The 26,281-nt window shown below is 44.5% G+C and overlaps 1 protein-coding gene across 1 annotated transcript in view; it reads left to right on the top strand.

The window, feature by feature from the left end:
• PIAS4 (protein inhibitor of activated STAT 4) overlaps positions 1-26,281 on the top strand; it is a 175,179-nt gene that overhangs the window by 83,288 nt on the left and 65,610 nt on the right. The window contains exons 4-7 of the mRNA XM_040322570.1: positions 1,705-1,746; positions 1,862-1,952; positions 2,039-2,167; positions 15,608-15,713. Of these exons, the coding sequence (XP_040178504.1) occupies positions 1,705-1,746; positions 1,862-1,952; positions 2,039-2,167; positions 15,608-15,713 (368 nt within the window). The remainder of the gene's footprint in view (positions 1-1,704; positions 1,747-1,861; positions 1,953-2,038; positions 2,168-15,607; positions 15,714-26,281) is intronic.

Below are 26,281 nucleotides of genomic sequence, written 5' to 3'. Positions count from 1 at the left end.
ACGTGTCCCATAGGAAAACATGTAAATGAACTAACTGTAGTGTGTTTCTGCAAATGGCACCAAAAAAGGTGTGACCCCCCAGGCCTGAGATGTTTAGTAACATAATGGGGTAAAAAAAAAATGTACAAAAAGAGCAAATCGCTATTGTAAGGGGTTCATTTTTTTTACTGTGGGACAGTGAAAGTAATATTTACAGTAGCGATTTGCTTTTTTGTACTATAAGGCTCATTTTAGTTTTTTTGACCCAATTGTGTTACTGGCCGATTAATCGATTTATGAAAATTGTAATCGATCAATTTCATAATCGATTACCGTATTTATTGCAGTATAACGCTCCCGCGTATACCGCGCATCCCTAAAGTTGCCCCGAATCCTGTGGAAAAGTTTTTTTTTTTTTTGTACTTAGTTTTGGTGTCTTGCGCGGCGGCCTCGTCGGGTCCGGTGTCCTCTTCTGCGGCGTCCTCCCTGCTCGTTTCCCGCACCGAGTTTGAATACTGCGCCGACATATACAGAGCGCAGTACACGTGTATTGTCGGGCAGGCTCGGTAACTCTCGCGCTGACGTCCTGTACGTCCAGGACGTGAGCGCGGAAGGAGCCGAGACTGCCCGAGTGTACTGCGCTCGGTATATGTCTGCGCAGTATTCAAACTCGGCGCGGGTATCGGCGTATACCGCGCACCCACGATTTTGCCCTGATTTTCAGGGCAAAAAAGTGCGCGGTATACGCCTATAAATACGGTAGTTGTCGATTAATCGATTAGTTGTTTCAGCCCTAATTTAAACATATTTTGCCAACCCCAGTCTGTGAAGGGTTGTCTTCAAAAATTGCCAGTCAATGCCATCAAATGCATTTTCGGCATCAGTAGATTGAACACATTAAGGGATCTCATGACTATACGCTATGTGAATTGCATTTTTTTATTTTTTTTCCTGTTATTTAATGGTGTCGAGGTGGCCAATGGACTATGCAAATTTCCATAGCTAGATGTTTATAGATGACTATCGGAGAATTGTACATCGTTTGTCTTAAATTTGCATTCCCCAGTGGGAGCTCATGCACATTCTACTACCTGGATGGTTAGCGTTGCAAAGACTGCTATATTCTTTTTTTTTGTGTATACCAGTTATCTGTAATCGACTATTAAAAACTTTAAGTTCTTTTTTGGTTGAGACTTAATTCTGTGGTTTATTTTGCTGAGACTTTCCTATGGTGTTGTGCAAGGGCTGGGATTGGAAGCTTTTTGGATGTTTCCACTGTAGAAATGATCTGGTAAGATATTTTTTACATAGTCTAGTTTAGAATGAATGGAACTTCTGGAGTACTGAATTTAAAGTTCAAAGGGTTGCTTGCTTGGCATGGGCACTATTCAGAGAACAATTTAATATTTTTCTCAATGCAAAGCATTCTCTGGACACGGTGAAGATTGTGACAGTCTGTGTTCAATAAGTCTCGGGGCAGCCTTTCGGTGCGGGAAGGTAGTGGAGGTGAACGTAGTAGTGGTGCCTACTAAAGAGATTTCCAGCTTCCACTAGGATCCCACTAATATCGCTCATACATACTTATGTTGGTCTAAACTGGACCAGTGTAACTATGAAAAAGTTACCATGCCTTAATTTTGGCTGTGCGTTTTTTTTACATTCTCATTTCCTCACTTACTGTTTTTTGTAAAGCTATATATATATATATTTTTTTTTTTTAAATAGGGATTTGCATCCTGGCACAAAGTCTGTTCAAGTGGTTTTGAGGTAGGTCACCTATAAATTGGTAATTATAGCCCAATTATTGGTTCCAATAGGAATATAAATAAATAATTTTATGTGTGTGTGTGTGTGTGATATAATTTGTCTCTTTTTCCTAAAGGATTTGTTATACAGACACCAGCTGCCCACAGGAGGATCAGTACCCACCTAACATTGCTGTAAAGGTTAATCACAACTATTGTTCTGTACCGGTGAGTTGACAGAATTAATGCCCGATATAACTCTGTTCTTCACATTACCTTGTGTTTTAACTATTGGAAGCTTTTCTGTTTTCCAGGGCTACTATCCCTCGAATAAACCTGGTGTTGAACCGAAACGACCATGCAGACCTATAAATCTCACTAATCTTATGTATCTGTCTTCAGCTAGCAACAGAGTGACAGTAACTTGGGGAAATTATGGCAAGGTGAGAATGTAGCTTGTGTAATATATGTATTTTATATACTTTGGTGTTCAAGGAAACCTCAGGCAGTATGCTTCTATTATGTTTTCAAAGTGTTATTTAATACTACTGCTTATTTTATTTTTTGCCCTATTATCGCTAATTTTATAATGTACAAAAACAGTATACATTGCACACCGTTTGCTTGCATTTTTAATAAGAAATTGGGAAGCTGCATTAAAGGTAATAGGCAGTGGATGGTTCTCTAATTGCTTATATTGCGGTATACACACCGCTCCAAAGATGCAGCTAGCAGGACTTCTTTTTTTTTTTTTTCAGTCCTAGCGCACCGCTCCAGTGTGAAAGCCATTAGGCTTTTACACTGAAGACAATGGTGCAGCTGTTTGAGGGCGGATTGCAGGTGCTATTTTTAACTCTATAGCGCCTGCAATCTGCCCTCAGTGTGAAAGGGGTCTAAAGGAAAATATTTTCAAACGTGCAAAACAGCAAGAAGGTGCAAAAAAACTGTTCAATATTTGCAGGAAAAAAATATTCAAAGCTAAAGTGCAATATGCATCAAAAAGTGATGATTGGTGCAAAAATATTAATGTCATTCAGAAAAAAACAGTTCGTAAAAAGGGCATGTGCATTAAAGCAATGGAATCGCAGTATTTCCACCATACGTGGTGTGCTAATAGGTTGCCTCAGTTTTTCTCTCGCCTCATCATAAGACCCCTACAGGTCATTTCAAGCCTCCAAAGCGATAATTTGGTATCCAGGGGTATTCAAGACCAGAAAACGTTGGCTGAGATCTTTTTCCAAGCTCCTCAAATGTAGATGAACTGGGAGGGGGGGGGGGGGGGGCTCCATGGTGTAGTGACAAAACAGTTTATTTAAAAGACAAGTCGTAACTCTGTTAAAAATTGCACAGTTCAGCTTCAAACGCAAGAATGCGGCCGGAAGTGACTACACCTGGCTCGTCACTGAACACGTGATTTCATCAAAGGGTATGGAGTTGGGTGTATGGGGCCAGTTTAAATGGTGAGGTCTGCTGTCATGGTAACAAATTATCTCAGGAGCTCATTTTCCAATATGCATTCTCAATCTAAAAATGGCATAACTCAAAGATGGATATGGTAATCTGACCCTCCAGGCCATTTTCATGTGGCCCTCAACTGTCAGAGCTCCAGTCCTTATCCAGACCCTTACTTTCTGCTTTCAAGCTATGCGTCCAACTTTTCAGCAGCAGCATAAGGTAAGGGGAGGTGCACTGTGATGGGAGGGTGGGGGACTCAACTTTCTGATGGTGGGGTGGCACTTGACTATTAATATAAGGGGAGGGGATGCGCTGGACATCTAATCTTACAGATACAACCGGCCCTTTTGAGGGCAATCGTGATGCTGATGTGGCCCGCGATGAAATTGAGTTTGACACCCTTGATCTAGTGCAGGGATCTTCAAACTACAGCCCTCCAGCTGTTGCGGAACTACACATCCCATGAGGCATTGCAAAACTCTGACATGACCAGGCATGATGGGAATTGTAGTTCCTGAACAACTGGAGGGCCGTAGTTTGAGGACCCCTGATCTAGTGGCTACTTATAAAAAGACCGTCTTAGAATTGGGATATAAAACGGTTCAAATCTAACTCCTAGCAGTAAAAAGGGTTGCTGGTTCAAATGCCGACCATGACCCTACCTGCCTGGAGTTTGCATGTTCTCCCTGTACCTGCGTGGGTTTCCTCCGGGTACTCCGGTTTCCTCCTACCACTCCAAACACATGCTGGTAGGTTAATTGCCTTCTGTCTAAATTGGCCCTAGTATATGAATGTAAGTTAAGGACCTTGGATTGCTCCTTGAGGGTAGACTCTGATGTGAATGTACATTGTATATGTAAATTGACGGCGCTATATAAGTACCTTTTTTTAATAATGACTCCACATTATGTCCTAGCGGTGCTAAAGTCAGTAACTCGTGTGTATCCAGCGGAATTCTGACTGACTCAATTTAATAATTTATTATCCCCCCCCATGTGGCTTATACTTTTCTATCCCACATACTATCAGAGGAAGGGTTTCTGTTATGATACTGTGCATAGTGTCTCGATAGACTGTGTTTAGTAAATCAATATTTTCGTCCATGGACGGACAGTCTTTGACATATGGGTTATGTTTCTGTTCATAGGAGAGGACTAGGCAGAACATTTTAGATATTTAAATACATATTACTTTAACAGAGTTGAACAGCCCCGCCCACGGGGCGGTCCCTCTGGACATAACCCTCCGCCTTCAGCCTCAGTTTTTTTTTTTGCCTAGCAGAGAAGGACGTGGCTCCCTTTGGGCCCAGTGCCCTGAAGGAATGTTTTATTTCAAGACTCTTTTCCTATCAACTGCTGGCTAGGTGACAGGCTGGATATATAGATCCTTGTAGTCTCCCCATTCCAGCCATCGAGCGTAAGCAGACCATAGCTAAGCGATGGGTCGGCCACGACATACCCCATGGCTCCAGGGGTGGCCGGTGGGCTTTTTGCTCCAGTGTCCACACATGACTGGGGCTGTTTTGTTGTCTCGCTCACAGTGGACCGGGCTGACAGCTACTCCAACTTGGTTGTAGGCCTGTCGGGAACACATCAGCGGGTCCTCGCATGGACGGGTAACTAAAGTCCCTTCTGCCTCGTGGGTTTGAACAGCTGGGCATTCCGGGGATTCTCCTTTCCTCCCTTTCCCTGCTCTGTCACATTTTCCCTTCTGCTCTAAAGAGCTCCCTGCGACCGGAGCGCATCTGTGGGGTGTCGGGGCCTGTTTTTTTTCTGGGCAGGGGGTGCTCCGCCTCGGCAGTCCCTACCGCGGCCTTCTCATCCACATTGTGGTGCTCTTCCGCCATTTTGGCGGCGCCGATGCCATTTTTAGTATGCCTGCCGCTTCTATTGAATTTTCCCATTTGGCGGTCATTTTGTCGTGTCTGCGCTGTGACGCAGGTTGATATTGCAGGCTACCATTTTCTTGTGGTTGTGCCCTTTTTTCTCTGAGGCGTCTGGCAGCCATTTTGGTGTGGATTTTTTGCCTCTAGTGTTGGCTTCCTGAACAACAGCACAATTCTCCCTCAGATATTTTTTTTTTTTCCCTCACACGCTGTGTGCAGAGGGTAGGCAGCGGCGCTGAGCATTCTCTTGCTGGGTCCTGGACTTTTTCAGGTATTGAATTGGTCCCTGAGAGCTGTCTGTGGTGTTATGGAGTCAGTGTCTGGTCCTTCTTCCCCAAACATGCCAGAGGCGGTAGCTGGTGCCCCTGCGGTTCCCATGGACACTTTGTTGGCAGTCCTGGATTCATTTGTTGCCATGGTAGAAGCGGCATGCGGGCGTAAGGGGGTTAAAAGCACTTCCCCCTGCCATCTCCTGGGGAATGCTCTTACTTGGGCCTGGCTGCGGCACAGGACCCCGGTTCTGGGTTGTCAGAGAATGTGGACCATGACCTTCCTTGTGAGGAAGACCCCTCGCCCGGGTCGGTGCACGACGGGGGCACTTGTCAGTGTGCTTATCAATGCTATGAGTGACTCCCTTAAGCTGGATGGTGCAGCTGAGGCATCCACAGGGGGGGTCAGTCTCTTTTGGGTCACAAATCGGACCACTCTGTAAAGTTTTTTTTCTTATGTATCCTTTCTTTGATAAGTTCATAGATAATGAATGGGGAAAAGCCACAGAAGTCCTTTGTGGTCCCTCAGCGCCTGGCAGTCCGTTACCCTTTTGAGGACAGCCTCTTGAAAAAATGGGCTTCTCCTCTGGTGGTTGACCCCTTCGGTCGCTCGGTTAAATAAGGTAACCACTCTCCCTGTGGAAGGGACCCCTGCTTTCAAGGATCATACTGCTAAAAGGTCAGAGGCGATGACCCGCTTTGTTTACCATGCTGGGCAGGGCTGTGGAGTCTGAGTCGGGGGAAATTTTGGGTACCTGGAGTCGGCAAACAATGCACCGACTCCGACTCCTACTAAATTTAGATTGGAATAAAAAAAAAAAAGCAAGTTTAAATGTCCCAATTCACAAAAAGTTATAATTAATGACTTATCTACTGTAAGAACAAAGACCAATGTATGCAGTGCCTCAAGTAACCGCAAAACGAACACGTTAAGTGACCGTGAAGAAGCATGCTTTTCATGTGCTTCACTATATGGCACGCAACGCACTATTAGGAGCTGCAATACTTATACTTTCCATAGTGTTGTGTTCTGCTTTTACAGGGAACGCAGCGTCCATGTGTAACCTAGCCTCTCACTGATAAGGGATTAAATAAATATGTTTTTTGCAGGACTAGAGAGTGAGACACTTGTATAAGCGAAGGGAATGTAGGGCCAATAGTTCAAGACTGAAGCTGTAAACCATTGGAAAAACTGCTGTCATTTAGCTAAGGCTATAAAAACTTGTAAACTCCGATTGTTAGCTTAAACTTTAAACATGACTATGGGATTCTCCTAGGAAAATCATGTTTTAGAATAAAAAAAAAAACTTTGTTTTCATTGTGTTTGTCTTTTGCTTAAACTGTGCAATACAGTAAACTGTTTGCTTCCCAGCCAGTAGTCCTGTGGTAGGTTGCGTTTCTTTCCCTCAAGGAATGTATAAAATACATTCGCATATTAATACAGAGGAGTCGGAGGTACATAAAACTGAGGAGTCGGAACATTTATCTACCGACTCCACAGCCCTGATGCTGGGGTCTGCGTTGCGACTCATTTTGGCTGCAACTTTGATGTCTCAGGCTCACTAAATGGGCAAAGATTTTGCACCAGACTGTGGAGGAGCATCGGCTCCCTCCAGAGTGTGTAAGACTGGCCGACTAGTTGTTCCAGGGCCTTGTATATGTCTGATGCCACTCTGGATGCGGCCCCCTTTGATATCCAGAGCCTCTATCTGCGGTGGTATTGCGCCGCCTGATTTGGCTGAAATGCTGGTCCGCTGACAAAGCATCCAAAAAAGCTTTGGCCGATTTTGCCCTTCAAAGGTGGGAGACTTTTTTTTTTTTTTTTTTTTTTTGGTACCTCGCTGGACGACATTATTAAAGATGTCACTGGAGGTAAGGGCACTCTCCTCCTTCAGTCCACCAAGGAGAAGGAGCCAAATTGTAAGCCGGGTCCTTCCATTCCCACGCAGAAGCGGTATTTTCGTCAGTCAGGCCCCGCAGTTAGGCCCTCCCAGGCTGACAAAGGCTCAGCTGGGGGACAGAATCGTCCCTGGGTGTGTAAGCCGAACAAACCGGCAACCAAACCTGCCACTGCATGAAGCTTTTTGCCCCCGCTCGACTCATGGGTGGGGGGACGGCTTTGCAGGTTCATGGCATGGTGGACCTCCTTGCTCTCCCACAAGTGGGTCTGCGAGGTGGTCTCTTTGGGGTACTCGATCGAGTTTCGAACAGATTCTCTCCCTAATCTCCCTCTCCTTCCGGCTCGTCCGTCTGCCCTATTGGGGGCAGTGCAAGACTTGCTAAGTTGCGGGGTAGATTTACCTGTTCTGCAGGATGAGAGGTTTCAGGGATTTTATTTGAATCTGTTTGTGGTCCCGAAGAAGGGCGGAGTCCGTCCAATCTTGGACCTCAAAGCCCTAGATGCCTTTGTAAGAGTAAGAAAGTTCTGTATGGAATCCATTCATTCGGTGGTGGCTGCGCTCCATCCGGGGGACTTTCTGGCGTCTTTGGACATCAAGCACGCATACTTGCAGGACACCAGAGGTTTCTGCGTTTTGCGATCGGCGAAGACCACTAACAGTTTGTGGCTCTTCCCTTTGGCCTAGCGTCGGCACCAAGCGTTTTCACCAAGGTGCTCGCCCCGATTTTGTATTCGGGTGGGTGTTAAACTCGTTTGGAATACCTGTGATTGATTCTGGACTCAGCGGAGGTGAGAGTCTTCCTTCCCTTGGAAAAATTGCATACTCCAGTCTGCGGTGAAGCTGTTGGCATCCCTGAAATGGTTGTCTCTCCTGTTTTTTTGCATGCGAGTCCTGGGCCTCATGGTAGCCTCCTTCGAGGTGGCACCGTATGCTCAATTCCACACCAGTATTGCAGAGGGAGATACTGTCCAAAGGAACAGATCTCCATTGTCTCTGGGTCGTCTGATTTCAGGTAGGTCACCTAGTCTGAGTCTCTCTGAATTGGTGGCTGAAATCCCCGGCTCTTCGGTCTGGGAAGTCGTTTCTCCCCTTCCAGTAGACAGTGATTACGACGGACGCCAGCTTCACAGGTTGGGGAGTCTGGGGGGGTCCAGTCGGCCAAGGGTTGCTGGACTCTGGAATAATCCCATCTGCCCATCAATGTCCTGGAACTTCTGGCGATCGGGCTGTGCCTCTCCTTGTGGTCGAGGCAGTTGCAAGGTTGCCTAATCAGGATCCAGTCGGACAACGCCATGGCGGTGGCTTAGGTCAACCATCAGGGGGGAACACGGAGCTCGGCTGCAGCGTCAGTTTGCTCACATCCTGCGGTGGGCAGAAAGAAACGTGCCGGCAGTCTACATTCCGGGCGTAGAAAACTGGCAGGCAGACTACCTGAGTCGCCAGATGCTGGACCAGGGGGAATGGTCATTGCATCCGGAGGTGTTTCAACTCCTTTGCAGGAGGTGGGGCACACCGGATGTGGATTTCCTGGCTTCTCGCCTCAACCGCAAGGTGTTGAGGTTCGTGGCCAGGTCCAGAGATCCCTGGGCAGACACGTTGGTGGCCCTGTGGGGTCAGTATCTGCTAATTTTATGCCTTTCCCCCACTGAAGTTGTTACCTCGTCTTCTCTGCAAAGTGGAGATCGAGGGGATCCCGATGATTCTAATCACTTGATTGGCCCAGGCGTCCTTGGTACGCCTATCTCGTGCGCCTAGTGGCGGATGCCTCTTGGCGACTGCCGATGCAGGAGGACCTTCTGTCGCAAGGTCCTATACTTCATCCTGCTTTACAGTCGCTGGCTTTAACGGCATGGCTATTGAAAGCCAGGTGCTGAGGGACCGAGGTCTTTCAGACCTGGTCATCTCAACCATGCTAAGGGGAACAGAAGTCTTCTTCCAGGAAGATCTACCATTGCACCTGGAAGGCCTACATCTCTGTGTGAAGAGATGGGGTGGCGTCCATGTATGTATTCGGTTTCCAGGATCCTGCTGTTTTTACAGCGTGGCGTAGATCAGAAACTTGCCTTAAGCACCATTTAAGGGGCAGATTTCAGCCTTGTCTGAGTTCTTTTTGACGGCCTTTGGTGGCCCATTCTCTGGTGGGTACCTTTTGTGCAGGGGGTTTGTCATTTGCTTCCCCTTATTAGACCACCTCTTCCTCCATGGGATTTGAATCTGGCGCTCTCGGTTCTTCAAGAACCTCCATTTGAAAATATCACAGAATTTCCTCTTGACACTATCTCAGAAGGTTACATCTACAGAGGTGTTTCTGAATTGGCGGCCTTGTCTTGCAAGTCGCCATTCTTGGTCCTACATGGGGTGCTGCGCCCACAGCCTTTCTTCCGAAAGAAGTGGTTTTGGCCTTCTACCTTAACAAGGACATTGTGCTGCCGTCCTTGTGTCCTCGGCCGGCGCATCCTAGAGAGGTAGCGCTTCATATGTTGGACGTGGTACGTGCCTTGCGGGTGTACCTGTCTGCTACGGCTCTGTTTCGGAGGGCTGACTCGCTATTTGTGTCTGTGTCTGGTCCACAAAAGGGCCTGACAGTCTCATCGGCCACCGTTTCTCGTGGATCAGGCAGACCGTCGTACAGGCCTATGCTTTTTAAGGGGCGGGCGCCCCCCTTTCTGGTCACGGCACATTCAACCAGGGCAATTGGTGCTTCCTGGGCTTTCCGACATAAAGCGTCTCTCGCAGGTGTGCAAATCGGCGACTTGGTCGTCTGTGCACACCTTCTCCAAATTTTACAAGGTTGATGTGAGTGCATCTTCTGACTGCAAGGTTTTGCAGGCGGCTGTTTAAAGTTGCACCTCCTGGGGTGAAGTTGTTTGTTTTTACTGATACTTTTCCCATCCCTCGTTTTGACACTGCTTGGATGTCCCATATGTCAAGACTTGTGAAGGCTGTGTCTGTCCATGGACGACAGAAAAGGATTTTACGGTGAGTATAAAAAATCCTATTTTTTACATATGTTTTCAAATTTATCGAGTGCGAGTCTTCCTTGGATATTGGGCATATAAAAATTTTTAATCTTAAGATATCGGAAAATTTCTGAGTTTGGAAGATCATGACTATCACATCAGTCAAGTCAGAGAATGCTTTAAAGGAATTGGAGGAAGCAATATCAGTCAATTTAGAGGTGTTCCATGTTTTAGGAAATTTCCAAGCTGGGTAAAAGGATTTTTTAAGGAACAATAAGAGTGGATTATGAGGGAATTGCAAGCCACACAACAATTTAAATCCGTCCCATATAACGAGGGATTGTTAATTGGATTTGTACGTGTTTTGCCAGAAAAAAAAAAGAGGGCTGTAACCAGAAGAGATTGATAATGGGTCACAATCTATAGATTCCAGAGCTACCCAAAGTTGTATTTCACTGGTTGCATGGTATTCGAGTATTTGTGCCAAATGAGCCACATGGTATTAAGATAGATTAAAAAATATGAGACCACCTTTAAGTTTTGGAAGATACATTAAATTATGTTTGGGCAAGCAGGGTTTTGAAGAACCCCAAACAAAAGTTGTTAACTTATGCTGCATTATTATTAAATATGTTGGGACTGAGGATAAGTAAAACCCTAAAGAGATAAAGAATTTTAGGTAATATGGTCATCTTGATAACATTCAATTTACCAATCCAAGATATAGAGAGATATAACCATTGTGTTAAATTGGTAATTTGTTGTAAAATAGGTGGAAAATTTGTCTTGAATAATTCTGAGTGATGAGGCTTAAGATTAATTCCTAAGTATGGAAGACTGATCGACCATGAGAAAGGGAGAGATGCTTGTGCCAGTTAAACATTTGCAGGGCATAGGGAGATATTTAGTGCCATAGATTTTTGGGATTAATGACTAGGCCAGAAATATGAGCAAAATTGTCATGTTTTCGGATTAGAGTAGGAGCGGAAATACGTGGTGAGGACATAAAGATCAAAATGTCATCTGCAAAGAGACAGATTTTATGATGGTGTCCAGCTAACTCGAGGCCTTTGAATTAGGGATCACAGCGAATTGTTTGGGCAAGGGGTTCAATAAGTAAAGCAAATATAAGTGGGTATAGTGGGCAACCCTGTCTCCCACCTCTGCAAATGACAAAAGTGTTTGATTTATACCCTGCATATTTTACATATGCTTTAGACTTCTCATATAAAGAGGAGATCCATATAAGGAAATGAGGGCCAAATCCCCATTTTTGTAGGTTGTAGTGTAGGTAAGGCCAATAATCTGTATCGAATGCTTTTTTTATATCTAAAGACAGAAAGTGGGATCTTCCTTGATTTGGCAATATTCATCAATAGTGCCGCTCTACGTATATTGCCCCCTGCTTGATATTTTGGCATGAAGCCTACTTGATCTCTATGTATTGGAGCCAGCTATATTTAGGCAAGTTCCTAACATTTTTGCTAAAAGTTTGATGTCTAAATTGAGCAGTGAGATGGGTCTGTAATTGGAGCAAGATTTTTCATCAGATTGGGGTTTAGGTATCATTGAAATAATTGCAGTTAATGTTTCAGTTCTAAAGGAATGTCTGTTTTAAAGGGAATTAAGGGCTTCAGTCAATATTGGAGCTATGATGGAAGCAAATTGTTTTTGTAGTACAAGGCTGATAAGCCATCCAGGCTTATCAGGGTGTTCGTTCAACTTAAGGGATTTGGTGGATATAGGGTTTTCAAGGCACTCGCGATGAGCAGGGGAAGTGGTTGGGAGAGAACTGTGAAAAGGAGTCTGCTGAGGTCTGATCTAGAGGGTCTTCCTTGTTATATAGAGGCAAGATGTTTTTGGAAGGCACTTAAAATTTTTATAGGATTACTGGTATATGTATCTTGTGATCTCTTCAATCGTATTGGTTTAGAGGGGCGATCTATCTTAAGAGCATGGGCAAGGATTGTTGTAGGTTTTTTGGCTTTACGTATTTTATCTGCCAAGTCTGAAAGAAAAAGGTCAAGATCAAGGCGTGCTCTAATTTTAATTTTATCACTGGCGAGGGGTTAGATGGGAAGAGTGCATGTGCAGAATTAAATTCAGCTTCTAGTTTTTGTTGCATTAGGCGTTTTCTCAAAAAAATAAAAAAAAGCCTGACGAATACAGACTACTCTGATCACCGGTTTATGTGCTTTCCAAAGTGTCATTGCGGAGATGTCGAGTCACGTTATTTACCAGATATTCCTTTAAAGCTTTCTCTAGATCTAGGAAATGAGATGGCTCTGATATGGAATTATTGATAAGCCATGTGGGGTCTTGTGTTTTAGGAATTAAAGAGGTGAATGTTGTTGGTACAGCACTATGGTTCGTCCACGCAAATGGTATAAGTGAGGAGGAAAAGTTCTGGGGACATGCCTATTGCAATCAGTGTGTGATCTATTTGGGAGAAGTGTGGATGGGAATAAAAAGTGAATTGCTGTTTTTGTGGCATTATTTTTACGCCAAGCGTCTAAAGAGTACTGTTGGAGTAATTGTTGGAATGTATGTTTTTGCTAATTAGAAGGGACAGGTATTGGAGATTTGTTTAAGAACGGATATAGGACTTGATTCGAATCCCCACAGATTAACAGCGTGCCCGTTTTGTGAGTATCGATCACATGTAGCAAGTGGGACAGAAACTATGTTGGAGTTTTGTTCGGGGCATAATAAGATACCACTTTGGGGGAATCAAAAAGAAACCCTGTTAGAATCGGCTATTTCCCTTCAGGATCCTTGCTCTTTTTGGAGAGAGAATGGTGTTGTGTGATGGCATGCCACCAATACTCTGTTTTTGTTTCAGCAATAGCCATAAAAACTTGTGGGTAAAAAGGGCCTAAATATTTAGATGCCGTAATGGTAAAGTGAGTCTCCTGGAGACATACAACGTGCTTTGCCAATGAGCGAAAAACTTTAGTTTGTTTCTGTGGTACATTTAATCCCTGCACATTTAAAGGAACACTAACGGTTAGTTTTTATTAGATTGATTGCTGTAAGCTAGAGCATTTAAATATCGCTTACCTCGTTTTTCCTTTTGACCTCCAAAATACAGTAATCCATGTGTGAAAATGCCATTTCCTGTCTCTCCTCTTCTTCTTGCATTCCACCAGCATCTGAGCCGTTTTGCATGGTGGAAAGCAGAATGTGCTCACCCCCTCCCTATGACTACAGCCCTGCATGAAGATGCTCTCTTATCTCTCACAGCCATGGAGGCTAAGCCTAATGGGAACTGTAGTTCCCATTAGGCCGTGATGTAGCGAGAATGAATGCGCACCGCAAACCAGGAAGCCAGTGAGAATGATTCAGGAGTGACGGAGGTGAATAAATCAGCTTGATTTCAACAGGTATCAAACTAGTTATAATGCAAAACATTACTTTTTACTTTATCAGCTACTGTCAGACTTTTATTTAAGAGGAAAATATTTTTGTCTTTACAACCCCTTTAATTATGTGGAGAAGTAAGAGTGGCGTACTGGGTACGCAAAAATACAAAACCCAGAGGCCTAATGGCTATCCTGGGAATTCCCCCAAAATAACAGGAAGGAGGAATACCCAGAGATGGAAAGATGGGGAGAGCAGTGACAGTCCCAAGACCACGACAGCCAAAACATATAGCAGAGAGATGCAATTAGCGGGCCTCCAGCTGTTCAAAACTACAAGTCCCATCATGCTTATGCCTCTGGGTGTCATGCTTATGGCTGTCAGTCTTGCTATGCCTCATGGGACTTGTAGTTCTGCAACAGCTGGAGGTCCGCTAATTGCATATCCCTGCATATACAGTGCCTTGCGAAAGTATTCGGCCCCCTTGAACTTTGCGACCTTTTGCCACATTTCAGGCTTCAAACATAAAGCTGTAAAACTGTAATACTTTTTTTGAAGAATCAACAAGTGGGACACAATCATGAAGTGGAACGAAATTTATTTTATATTTTAAAAAATTTTTAACAAATAAAAAAAACTGAAAAATTGGGCGTGCAAAATTATTCAGCCCCCTTAAGTTAATACTTTGTAGCGCACCGCATACTAGCCGATTATGGATTACTTACCTCGGAACGAGGTGAACACCACTTACCTGGTCCACGCCGAGCAGGATGTCATCTTGCTCCGGCGTGTCTTCCGGGTATCGCCGCTCCAGCGCTGTGATTGGCTGGAGCGGCGATGACGTCACTCCTGCGCGTGCGGCAGATTTAAAATCGGCAGGGTCCGGCGGATTTCCCCCTGCGCATGCGCCGCCCGCATTGCGAGGGGAATATCTCCTAAACCGTGCAGGTTTAGGAGATACCTTATTATAGGCTTACCTGTAGGTAAAAGTCAAAATAGTGGGTTTACAACCACTTTAAGACCTTACTAATGGATATGTCTGGAAACGTGGATTAGGACAAAAGTGACTGTAGATTTAATGGAAAGCTTTGCTATTTTTGCAAAAAAAGTACATAAATGCTATATTGGCGCATAGGGGAATTTAGTGGGAATAAAGTGTACTAAGGAACTTGCCTTTTAATGAAGGGCACTTTACTACCACTGTAATTTTTCTCAGATCCACTTTTTTTTCCTTTACGGTTTTAAACTGATCATGCTGTCCAAGGCATAATATTAAATTACCAGATTGTGTATTGTCGATTGAGAAGAGTTTCACGTTTGTTTGTTTTTTTAAGCTTGGTCTTACATTGCCATACAATAACTTCATGGGGGAAAAAAAATAGTTTGAGTATGAAAAGGCTAGGTACTTCAAACTTGGTGCTTGAAGATGTCACGTTAATTTTGACAGTAGTTTGTGTAAATGAGGCAAATGTAACATTGGTTATTAGGGGTAAATGCAAGGCCATACAGTATTGCTGCTTGATAATATTGCATGCAATTTGTGTCCATATTTTAGATTGCAACAAACGTTTTTGATCTTGCCATTTCTGTAGTTAGTTGAGTAGGAGAATTGTGCAGAAAGCAAGAATTGCCTTCTTTTGGAAACCATTATGGGCTGTTATAAGTGGTTATTTTATCATGTTTTGTTGATGAGATCTCAAAAGGGGAAGAAACACAGTGGCAATAAAAGCTGTCTGGGCTGTGAAATGAGCAGAGGGAACCTGTACTGAGAAAAATAAAGTTTGCAATTGCTGACTTAAAAGGTTTACCTATCCGTGGCTTCAGAATTAAGATGAACCTGGAAAAATGTTTACAGATTAGTGATGATAGAACTCCCGATATGCATTCCAGTTCTGAGTCATTGGTTTGCAAGGTTTTGAAGTCACTATGCCTTTAGGGTGGCAGAACTAGTATTTTCAGAAGGTAAGTAAAGCAATAGCAGCCCCTGTACTTGCTTACAGGTTTCCCTTGAAATAAACTTTTTTTTTTTTTTTTTCCCCTCCCCCTTGTGCAGAGTTACTCTGTGGGCTTGTACCTGGTAAGGCAAAGAACCTCATCTGAACTCTTACAGAGACTGAAAACGATTGGAGTGAAGCATCCGGAGCTGTGCAAGACCCTTGGTGAGATTATGGTGGGAAGAGGGTGTAGTGCATGAGACTATATATACTTTATTTTTATTTACATTTTTTAAATAAATGCTTTCTACCTTCCCCTGAAAGTGGAAAACCGATGAGTGTCAATCACTTTTTGATCCCGAAATGTAACTTGTATGATGCACTAAAGCCTCAGAAACCAGTTTTACTTTAAAGGGTTATATAAAACCTGACTTTGTGATGGAAAAAGACAAGCAGCTCTTCGTGCAGTGGTATTTTCTGATCTTATTTCAAACAGTTGATCTACTGGGCTATGAGCACGAACCACCACTGAACAGAAGCAGGGTCGACAGGAGATGCACATACCTTGTTTTTTATACGCTTTTTTTTGTGCCTACTGTGTAATTATTCCATTGGAGCAATTTGAGGGGCATACAAAGTCTTAAACCTTTTGGGTTATACTGCTGCTTACAGCAGGATTGGAAACTGGCAAACTGTAGGCCAGCCTGGGTCATAACCCCTTCTACTACATGTGTGCCTCATTTCTGTTGCAAAGCAATATCAAAGGCATCAAACACACAAACGCACCTGTGTACCAAAACACTTTAATGTTCACAGAGAATTACAAAAATCCAATTTTCTTTCTTAACCGTTCTCTGAAATGAAAAGTGCAAACACTTGATGGTGGTGCGAGCCAAATGTTGGTCCAGACCCAACTGCCAATTTTTTTAATTGGTCTCACTGAGAAGCTCCTGGGATGAAAGCTACTCGACTCACCAAGCAAAAGTGTGCCTTTTCATTCAATGAGATTTTGCAGACGTTGCAGTAAGTTCCTAGTCTTGAGCATCTTAAGACCCCACACACACACACTATTACATTTTCTGCAGATTTTTGTCTTCAGATTTGCCAAAACCATGTAGTGCAAGGGCTTGCCTGATTGCTTGCAAATTAAAACTCTTAAGGTTTGACCTCATATTAGATTTTCTGCAGATTTTTTTTCTTCAGATTTACCAAAACCATATAGTGTATGGGGTCTTAAAATCAGATGCCCCTGTCCCTTTAAAACATGCACTTTAACAGCCATGCTGTTAAAGCCACCAAATGAGGACTATATGTATGGTCATTGGTGCAGTGGATCAAGATGACCTGGCAGGACTTATAGGGCATCTGCTAGAAGTCTTACTACATCATTGTATCAGCTTGATTTGTGTTTATCTGCCAAATAACCTTTACGGGAATGCCCTTTATCCCAACCCTGTAAATGCAGAAAAGTTTGAATTTTCCAGCGGGTAAAGAAATGGATCCTATAGAGCCGCCAGAGCATCCACTCTTCAGCCAGAGAATTTCTTCACCTGGATACAAACCTGTTCAGTTTGTCCAACCTGGAGTTCAGGCGGTCCACATCCAGGGTCCCCCTACTTGTGACACATGTCCTGGGACACATAATTGTAGAGTCCCCACTCCCAGGGCCAGGTGCTGCTGATTGAGGAAGTCTGCCTGCAATATAGAATCCTGATATTGCTAAAAAAAATGCAGTTCTGCCCAGGACAGGATCTCGGTTCTCTCGCTTGCGACAGCAAGATTTCTGGTTTCTTTCTGATCGTTCATGTGGTCCATCACTATAGTTGTCCAACTAAATCTGGAACGGATGGCCCTCCCAACAGGAATGCAATCTGTCCAAGAGTCTGCAAAGGTTAACACACTTTCCCCCACATTGGAAGCACACATTCATGTGGAAGAAAGCTTGAAAGCCTTGTAGATCAAATGCTGCTTCCAAGAGCTTTGTAGTCCAGCACTTCTATATATGCACCTGCAGGAGTCACATTTGAGAAATAAGACTTCCAGTAAACAGTCGGACTAAATTTTATTGCTTAAACCATCTGGTTCACTCTTTCCAGGAAGCAAGAGCTCAACCACAAAGGTAGTTGGATTTTTTAGAAGGATTTTGACAAGGCAGTCCTGGTTTGTCGAGAGTCACAGCCAGTAGGGCAGGACCCACAAAAGAGCTCTGGAAAGTGCTTTCGGCTGCTTATCAGTTGGGTCCGTACCCAGTTGCGACACTTTATGCATGCCAAAAAAAGTACACATGGGTGCCTCCGTTTGGCGAACTCTGCGGATGATGGGTCCTCTCCGCTTACAGCGAAGATGGACCCATTCCCACTCTCCTCTATAGGGAGAGCGGGTGACAATGGACCACCTATCTGTTTTTCATCTGATCTGCCAGACGGACGGTAAATAAGGCCACCATCCGTCTGGATTTTGTGGAATGATCAGATGGCAGTGAATGTCAGCCGGTGTGTCACCTCTGACATCCGCTGCTCCATAAAGGTAAATGGAGGGTCCAATCGGATCTACCTGAAAAACTGACAGATGGACCTGATTGGACAGCCAGTGTGAAAGGGGCCTAATACATCCTGTTCTACCAAGCTGCCACATGCATTTGCCAGAAATAAAGTAAATGGATGCTGTGGTTAAAACAAAAAACACATTTGTCATTTCAGATCAAAATGACTAACTTTTTTTTTTTTATTTTTTTTTTTTTTTTTACACCCCTCGTTGGGGCTCATTCACACCACACTGGCAAATTGATCCATACATTGGTGCAAAGAGCTGTGTGTTCACCTAGGAGACAAAGGTGATCCACGGATCTTTACATGCATGTGTACTAATAGGACCGTTCTGAATGCAGTCTGTCTGCGTTCAGAGCTATCCATCAGTATACAGAGAGGTGTGAAGAACTGTGCAGCTGTCAACCTGTCGATTTTTAACAGGTTGAAAGCACAGATCTCCTGGGTGGGTAAACATGCTTCCTGGCACCCATGTGGGTAAGCCCCTTTAAAAAAAAAAAACACCTGCAAAAGAGGCATAATGAGCTAGTATGCATAGCATCCTAGCTCATTATGTGGCACTTACCTGAGAACAAAGTCTGCCTTGGTCCCGTCTACCGCCACCATGTGCCCTGGAGCTTCTTCCTGTTTTCGCCACTCCAGCGATGTGATTGTCCAGAGCGGCGATGTCGCTCCCGTGATCGGCAGATCCCCGCGCATGCTTTAAAACACGGCATTAACCCTGTTGATGCCATTCATAAAAACGGCACGCTCAGTGCACCGTTGTCTATGGCATGCATGTGCCCATTTTTGCTGAAAATATCTCCTTAACCGTGTAGGTTAAGGAGATATTTCTTGCACCTACAGGTAAGCAACAGTGGGTTTACAACCACTTTAAATTTACCCCAGTTAACTTTTTCTTTTTCCTCCCAACTATATCCCTGATATTTCCCTATTGTTAAAGCACAATTTAAAAAAAGAAGAAAAAAAAATCCTGCATGGCCTCAAATTCACTGGCTACACAGCACTGGTAGTTGCCATTTTCTTCCTCTTGGCTTACTTTTACAGGTCAGTATTTAGCTTGTAGCTCCCTCAGTATAAAGCACCGCAATCCTTGGACATGTTTGCCTGGATGTCCAAAAGTTGACAGTTGCTCGCAGTCTCCTTTCCACTGGCTCTTAAGCCACAGATGCTTCCTCCTATTTGTCGAAAGATCAGTTTTCTGGCTGATTTTGTGGGTAGAATCTTACTTTTTGGAAGCCATAGAATGCAGGGCTCACCCCTTCAATCTACCCTTCTGAGTTTAATTGTGTGGCTGATGCACTGCCTCAGAGGAAAATTGACAAGGAAGGTCTGGTTCAGATGCCATCAAATTGAGATTCCGTCAAAGCTTAAAGGGTTGTTAAGGTTTGTTTTTTATTTTCTAAATTGGTTCCTTTAAGCTAGTGCATTGTTGGTTCACTTACCTTTTTCCTTCGATTTCCCTTCTAAACGTTTTTTTTCTTTGTTTTCTTTGTCTGAATTTCTCACTTCCAGGTCCTCCTCAGTAAGGTGTTCAGTAAGCTGTACTAAATGACTTTCCACCGCTCGGATGATGGGGGAAGCTTACTGAGGAGAAACAGGAAGTGAGAAATTCAAACAAAGAAAAAAAACATTTAGAAGGAAAATCGAAGGAAAAGCTAAGTGAACCAACAATGCACTAGCTTAAAGGAATCTATTTAGAAAATAAAAGACTAACCTTTACAACCCCTTTAAGGATACAATTGTTCACCTTTATATTGATGCAGTACAGTGTTTTTCTTTGTTTTTAGCCTTAAAGTGGAGTTCCACCCATAAATATAACTTTTACATCAGTAGTTTTAAAAAAAATGTCATTAGTCCTTTACGAAAAAAAAATTTTTTTTTTAGATGCCTTCAAAGTGTTGTTGCTAGGCAGAATAGTTAATCTTCCCTCTTCCTGCACCTAGGTGCTTAAGCTTCCTAACCTACACCGCACAGACTCCTGGGAATGTAGTGGGTGTAACTTTCCAGGAGTCTGTGCACTCCCCAGTCTCAAAGAATCTCAATGACTTGGACATCACAGGTGCTGAAACCTGATCTGACACTGCTTGTGCAGCACTGAGCATGTGCGAGATCTGCAAGGCTGAAATCCAGGAAGTCATACAGTCTGCCTTTATGATGCCCACACTTAAGATGGCCCCAGTCAATTTCTATTTTATAAAGTGTCTAAATGCTGTAACAACCTAACAAAACGGACCTTAGTTTACAGACTAACTTTACTAGAATACATTAAGCTTGTGTATTACAGGGGTATTTTATATTTAAAAAGTGAAATTGTGGCCGGAACTCCGCTTTAAAGCAGTCAGTCTGCTTGCCCTCCAAGGGGTTCCCAGCATGCGTTCCTTATTTTTGCCAAAACTTGCCAAGTCCTTCCCTGTCCAGTCACTCTAGTTTTTGTACAGTGATTGTCCCAACTCTGAAAAGTGATTTTGCTCCTATGTTTTGTTCAGCAGAACTCTATTTAGGAGGGTTTCCTGCAAAAATGGGACAATACCCATGGGATTATACACTGCTCAAAAATTAAAGGAACACTTGAACACATCAGATCTCAATGGGGGAAAAATAACTTGATACATATCTATACCTATATGGTCTGGGTAATGTGTTCAGAACGAAAGGATGCCACATCGTTTGATGAAAATGCATCAACCTACAGAGGGCGGAGTTTAAAGTCTCCCCGAAAAACAAAGTGAAAAAAATGACCTATCTGGCTATTTTTTTTTGCTGAAATTTAATTGCAACAACTCCAAATGGTACTGGGTAGTTTGTATGGCCCCCATGTGCTTGTATGCATTCCTGACCACATCGGGTTATGCTCCTAATGAGACAATGGATGATGTCCTGGGGGAATTTCCTCCCAGTTCTGAACCATGGCATCACTGAGCTCCTGAAAAGGTGCAATCTGGGGGCGTTGGATGGACTGAAACATGTTCCAGAGGTGTTCTATTGGTTTTAGGTCGTGTGTGTGTGTGTGTGTGGGCTATTCAATTATATCAATTTCTTCATCCTCCTGGAACTGGCTGCATACTCTCACCACATGAGGCCGGGCATTGTCGTGCACCAGGAGGAACCCAGGACCCACTGCAACTTTGCAGGGTCTAACATTTGGTCCAAGGATTTCATCAAGATGCCCAATGACAGTCAGGGTGCCATTGTCTAACCTGTAGAGGTCTGTCCCATGGATATGCCTCACCAGACCATCACTGACTCTCCACCAAACCTCTCATGCTGAATGATGTTACAGGCAGTATAACATTCTCCAAAAATAGGGAAAAGTTGCGCTACTAGTATTTAGGGAGCAGCCAGCATTAACAAGGAGATTAATTGTGCAAATAATAAAAGGGGGGGGGGGGAAATGGAGCGCTCAATCTGAAAAAACTTCTGATGGATTTCGGAGATATAGGGACAGGTGAAATAGTGATGGTTAAATGAAAAACCATATGCTAAACAAAAAGTGCTGTGCATGTAGCTATGGGTCACTGAGAACCCAGAAAAGACCCTTAAAGATACAATGCTATAACTAAATCAGCAAGTGCAAATAGAATGCGAGATATGTGAATATCTCTGAGCAATAAAGTGCTATGTGCATAAGTGTGTGAATTTAGTCTAAACCCATGGCGGGATCCTAAGAGATGTAAAACCATGTCGCAATCAACAGATGTAAATTACACACACAATAGTAAAGCACACAGAGGACAAAATGAATGTCTCTAAGTTCAATGCAGACAGTTCAGTTCTTTAACCACTTCCATACCAGGCACTTGCGCACCTTCCTTCCCAAGACAATTTTCAGCTTTCAGCGCTGTCGCAATTTGAATGACAATTGCGCAGTCATGCTACACTGTACCTAAAAAAAAAAAAAAAATCGCAGAGGTGATCAAATGCCACCAAAAGAAAGCTCTATTTGTGGGAACGAAATGATAATTGTTTATATCATTTCGTTCCCACAAATAGAGCTTTCTTTTGGTGGCATTTGATCACCTCTGCGATTTTTTTTTTTTTTTTTTTTTGTGTGGTTGAACTGGATGGGCTTGTGTCTTTTCAACTTGACTAACTGTGGCACTGATGGGAACTTATAGGTGGGCACTGAGGGGTGGCACTGATGCGAGGGGTGTGAAATGTTTCCTATGTTGTGCCCATGTTGCCAGTCAGTGTGGATGGCCACATGGTACATACCTGGCCATCCACGTTGCCCCCTTCCCTGGTGGTCCAGTGTGGGCATCAGCAGGGGGGGGGGGGGCTATGCTGATAAACAATCAGCGTATACCCCCCCCCCGTCAGGAGAGCTGCCGATCGGCTCGCGTCTGTCCGATCAACGGCTCTTCCTGTTTACATAGTGATCAGCTGTAATTGGACACAGCTGATCACGTGGTAAAGAGCCTCCGCCGCAGGCTCTTTACCGAGATCGGAGATGCAGGGTGTCGGACCACCGATCGCCGCGCGTCCCGGCATGTTATCCTGCTGGACATCGATAGACATCCAGTCAGGATTACAGAACCACTTCCCGTACGTCAATTGACCGGGTGGGAAGTGGTTAGGAATAAACGCTGTACATCAAATTTCATGCGGTGGAGTGACCAAGCTGTAATGTGCAGAGTGGTGATCATACACGACACCCAGGGATGTGCATTCAAAGCCAGGGAAGGGGGATTGGGTACTCTTACCCTAAGGCAGGGGTGTCCAAACTTTTTTCAAAGAGGGCCAGATTTGATGAAGTGAACATGCGTGAGGGCCGACCATTTTGCCTGACATTCTTTGAACCATTAAAATGCAGTCTAAGTGTGTTCATCCGAGCAACTAATACACGACCCAACAAGAATTCTCTTGCCTTTGTGGCTGTGTGTGGTGAAGAGATAAGTTTGGGTGTATTATTTGGACCGTATTTATCGGCGTATAACACGCACCAGTTTTTTCAGGAAAAAAAAAATATTTTAAATAACTGAAGCAAAATAAGGGTCAGTGTCCAATGCAGCCTAATCAGTGCCCATCTGCAGCCTCACCATTGCCATGAATGCAGCCTCACCATTGCCATGAATGCAGCCTCACCATTGCCATGAGTGCAGCCTCACCATTGCCATCACTGCAGCCTGATTGATGCCCATCTGCAGCCTCAGAGGGGAAAGGCAGGGTGGCGGGACGACCGCCGACAGATTGCATACAGGAGAATCTCCTGTTTACATGGCGGCCTATTTAATACACCGTCCCGCCTCCTATGATAGACAGAACAGTCAGGAGACCCAGGAGACAGGACTTTCATTTGCAGACGCCGCCAAGTAAACAGGAGATTCTCCTGTATGTAATTTGATGGCGCTCGTCCCGCCCCCTCCCTGTCCCCTCCGAGGCAGCGCTGATAAATACAGTATATATGTAGCGCCCCCTTGCTTTCAGCATGGGCACTACGCTAAAGTTAGTGGGAATGGGAGAGTTACTTTGCTCCCATTCATGGTTTGTCTAAATTTGGGACTTCTGTCATCCCAGAAATGTCCACTCGGTCAGTCTGTGATCAAGGGGTGCAATACCACCCCTTGCCGGCAGTTGGCGCCAGAAGGGTTCTGGCAGAGCAAGTTTTCCCCAGCAGCCAATTGGAGTTTTCCCTCGCGGGGCATGCTGGGGGAGAGTATATCTGTGACGGGGTCCCTGTTCCAGGTGCGGTATCCACCTTCAGGGTACGCGCATCCATGGACCCCGCCAGCACGGCCCACCTGGCCAAAGCTGAAAGCTGCATCGAACCTCATCCTGAAGAGAAAAGGGACCCCAGTGTTTCACTGGGTTTCATGACCTGTTGAGAGAATCCCAGTCTGGGATCGGGCGTCCGGACCACTGACAGGTATGCTTGCTGTCTTCCGGGGGCCTATATAGGAAAAGTCAACTGGGAGGATTCTCTCTCATTATTCACCTAAGTCATTTATTGAAATTGGCCTGTGGCAGAGGCCCCACAGCCGGGTCTGTGAGAGAGAACTGTTCCTCCCAGCTAGTTCAGAGTGACGCTTCGGCTGCCAGGCCTATTATAGGGGTCTGTCCGAGGGCACTTCACCCACTCCAAGTAGAGTGGCGACGAGTTACAAAAATTGGTACTATACAGAGCAGTATTGACTGCTCCATTTAATATCCAGGCCTGATACCGCAATGTTCTCTTTTTTTTTTTTTTTTTCCTTCATCAACCTTGACCTTCCCAATACATGTTGATGTTGTCTGTGTTTGGCCTGGACAATAAAGCAGTGAAAACCTTTTATTGGCTGTCTGGACCTTCGCTCACTACCGCTGTTCTCACAAATACACCCCTAGACACCGCCAGGGTAACTTAGAAGGCCGATCCCAAAATCAACCAGCGGCTCCTTTGGGGGTGAGCGCTACATATATCTTTTGTGGCCCTGGGGGCCACAAAAGATATGTATATCCAAATTACCATGGGGGCCACATTAAACCAGAACGCAGGCCGGACTTTTGACATGCCTGCCCTAAGGCATGGACACACACGCCAGCAGCGGTGTGTCAAAGCATATACAGATGTCCAGGGTACACTTTCCAACCGTAGGTCCTATAGACGGCATAGTGTAGACCAAAACTAATGGGCCAATAACAATCCGTCAGCTTGGATAATAGGACTGACAATTCTGGCATGCAACGTGTTTATGTATTGCAGGTAACTTTCCCAGCTAGCAGGCTTCCAGGCAAGACACTGCCATGTGCTTTCACAGCTTTTCACCATCCACAGTCCCCACTATACTCCTCCACAGAGTCCCTATATTTCCTGACATCCATCAGGAGTTTGTTATAAAAAAAAAAAATAATAATAATCTTCACGGCTTCTCCAAACCCTTTCATGTCACATGTGCTTAGGTTGAACCTGCTCTCATCTGAAAGGCACAGGGCACCAGTGGCGAACCTTTTAATTCTGGCGTTCAATGGCCAGTCGAGCTCCATGGTGCTTGGCAGTGAGCAACAGGGCCCACTAGAGGACATTGGGTCCTCAGGCCACCCTCCATGAAGTTTGTTTCTGATTGGTCAGACATTCACAGCAGTGGCCTACTGGTGGTCATTTTGTAGGGCTCTGGCAGTGCTCATCCTGTTCCTCTTTGCACAAAGGAGCAGATGCCAATCCTGCTGAACTCTGACAAGTTCTCGGACAGCAACCTGAAGTGTGTCGTGGGAGGTTGCTATAGATTAGCACACAGCTTGTCTTAGAGCAGAGCTCTGCACATTGTTCTTCCTTTGCCAGTGTGGAGTGGGGGTGTGTGCCTTTCCTCCCAATCGGCTGTAAGCAAATATTCCACTCCCTAACACAAAGAGCACTTTCTAAAGGATATACAGTATCTCACAAAAATGAGTACACCCCTCACATTTTTGTTAATATTGAATTATATCTTTTCATGTGACAACACTGTAGCAATGTGTAATTTCTTCAATGTAAAGTAGTGAATGTACAGCTTGTATAACAGTGTAAATATGCTGTCCCCTCAAAATAACTCGCACAGCCATGAATATCTAAACTGCTGCCAACAAGGGAGTACACCCCTAAGTGTAAAATGTCCAAATTGGGCCCAATTGGACATTTTCCATCTCCAGTGTCATGTGACTTGTTGGTGTTACAAGGTCTCAGGTGTGAATGGGGAGCAGGTGTGTTAAATTTGGTGTTCTCGCTCTTACTGGTCACTGGAAGTTCAACATGGCACCTCCATGGTAAAGAACTGAGGATCTGAAAAATAATTGTTGCTCTACATAAATATGGCATAGGCTATAAGAAGATTGACGAGACCTGAAACTTGAGCTGCAGCATGTTGGCCAAGACCAGAAGGAAGTCTCTTCTAAAGATGATGCTGAAGACAAGCAGACTAAGGACATGGATTACTGGAACCATGTCCTGTGGTTTGATGAGACCAAGATGAACGTATTTGGTTCAGATGGTGTCTGTGTGTGGTGGCAACCAGGTGAGTAAAAAGACAAGTGTGTCTTGCCTACAGTCAAGCCTGTTGGTGGGAGTGTCATGGTCTGGGGCTGCATGAGTGCTGCTGGCACGGAGGAGCTACAGTTCATTAAGGGAACCATGAATTCCAACATGTTCTGTGACATACTGAAAAACGGCATGGTCCCCTCCCTTCAGAGACTGGGCCGCAGGGCAGTATTCTTACATAAGGCCCCCAAACACACACCTTCAAGGCGACCACTGCCTTTCTTAAGAAGCGGAGCGTTAAAGTGATGGATTGGCCA

This window comes from Rana temporaria, chromosome 1 (genome assembly GCF_905171775.1).
Source record: "Rana temporaria chromosome 1, aRanTem1.1, whole genome shotgun sequence".
In the NCBI taxonomy this organism is placed as follows: Eukaryota; Metazoa; Chordata; class Amphibia; order Anura; family Ranidae; genus Rana; species Rana temporaria.
Note: the sequence above shows the minus strand (reverse complement) of the source record. Positions and strands in the feature narration are given on the sequence as shown.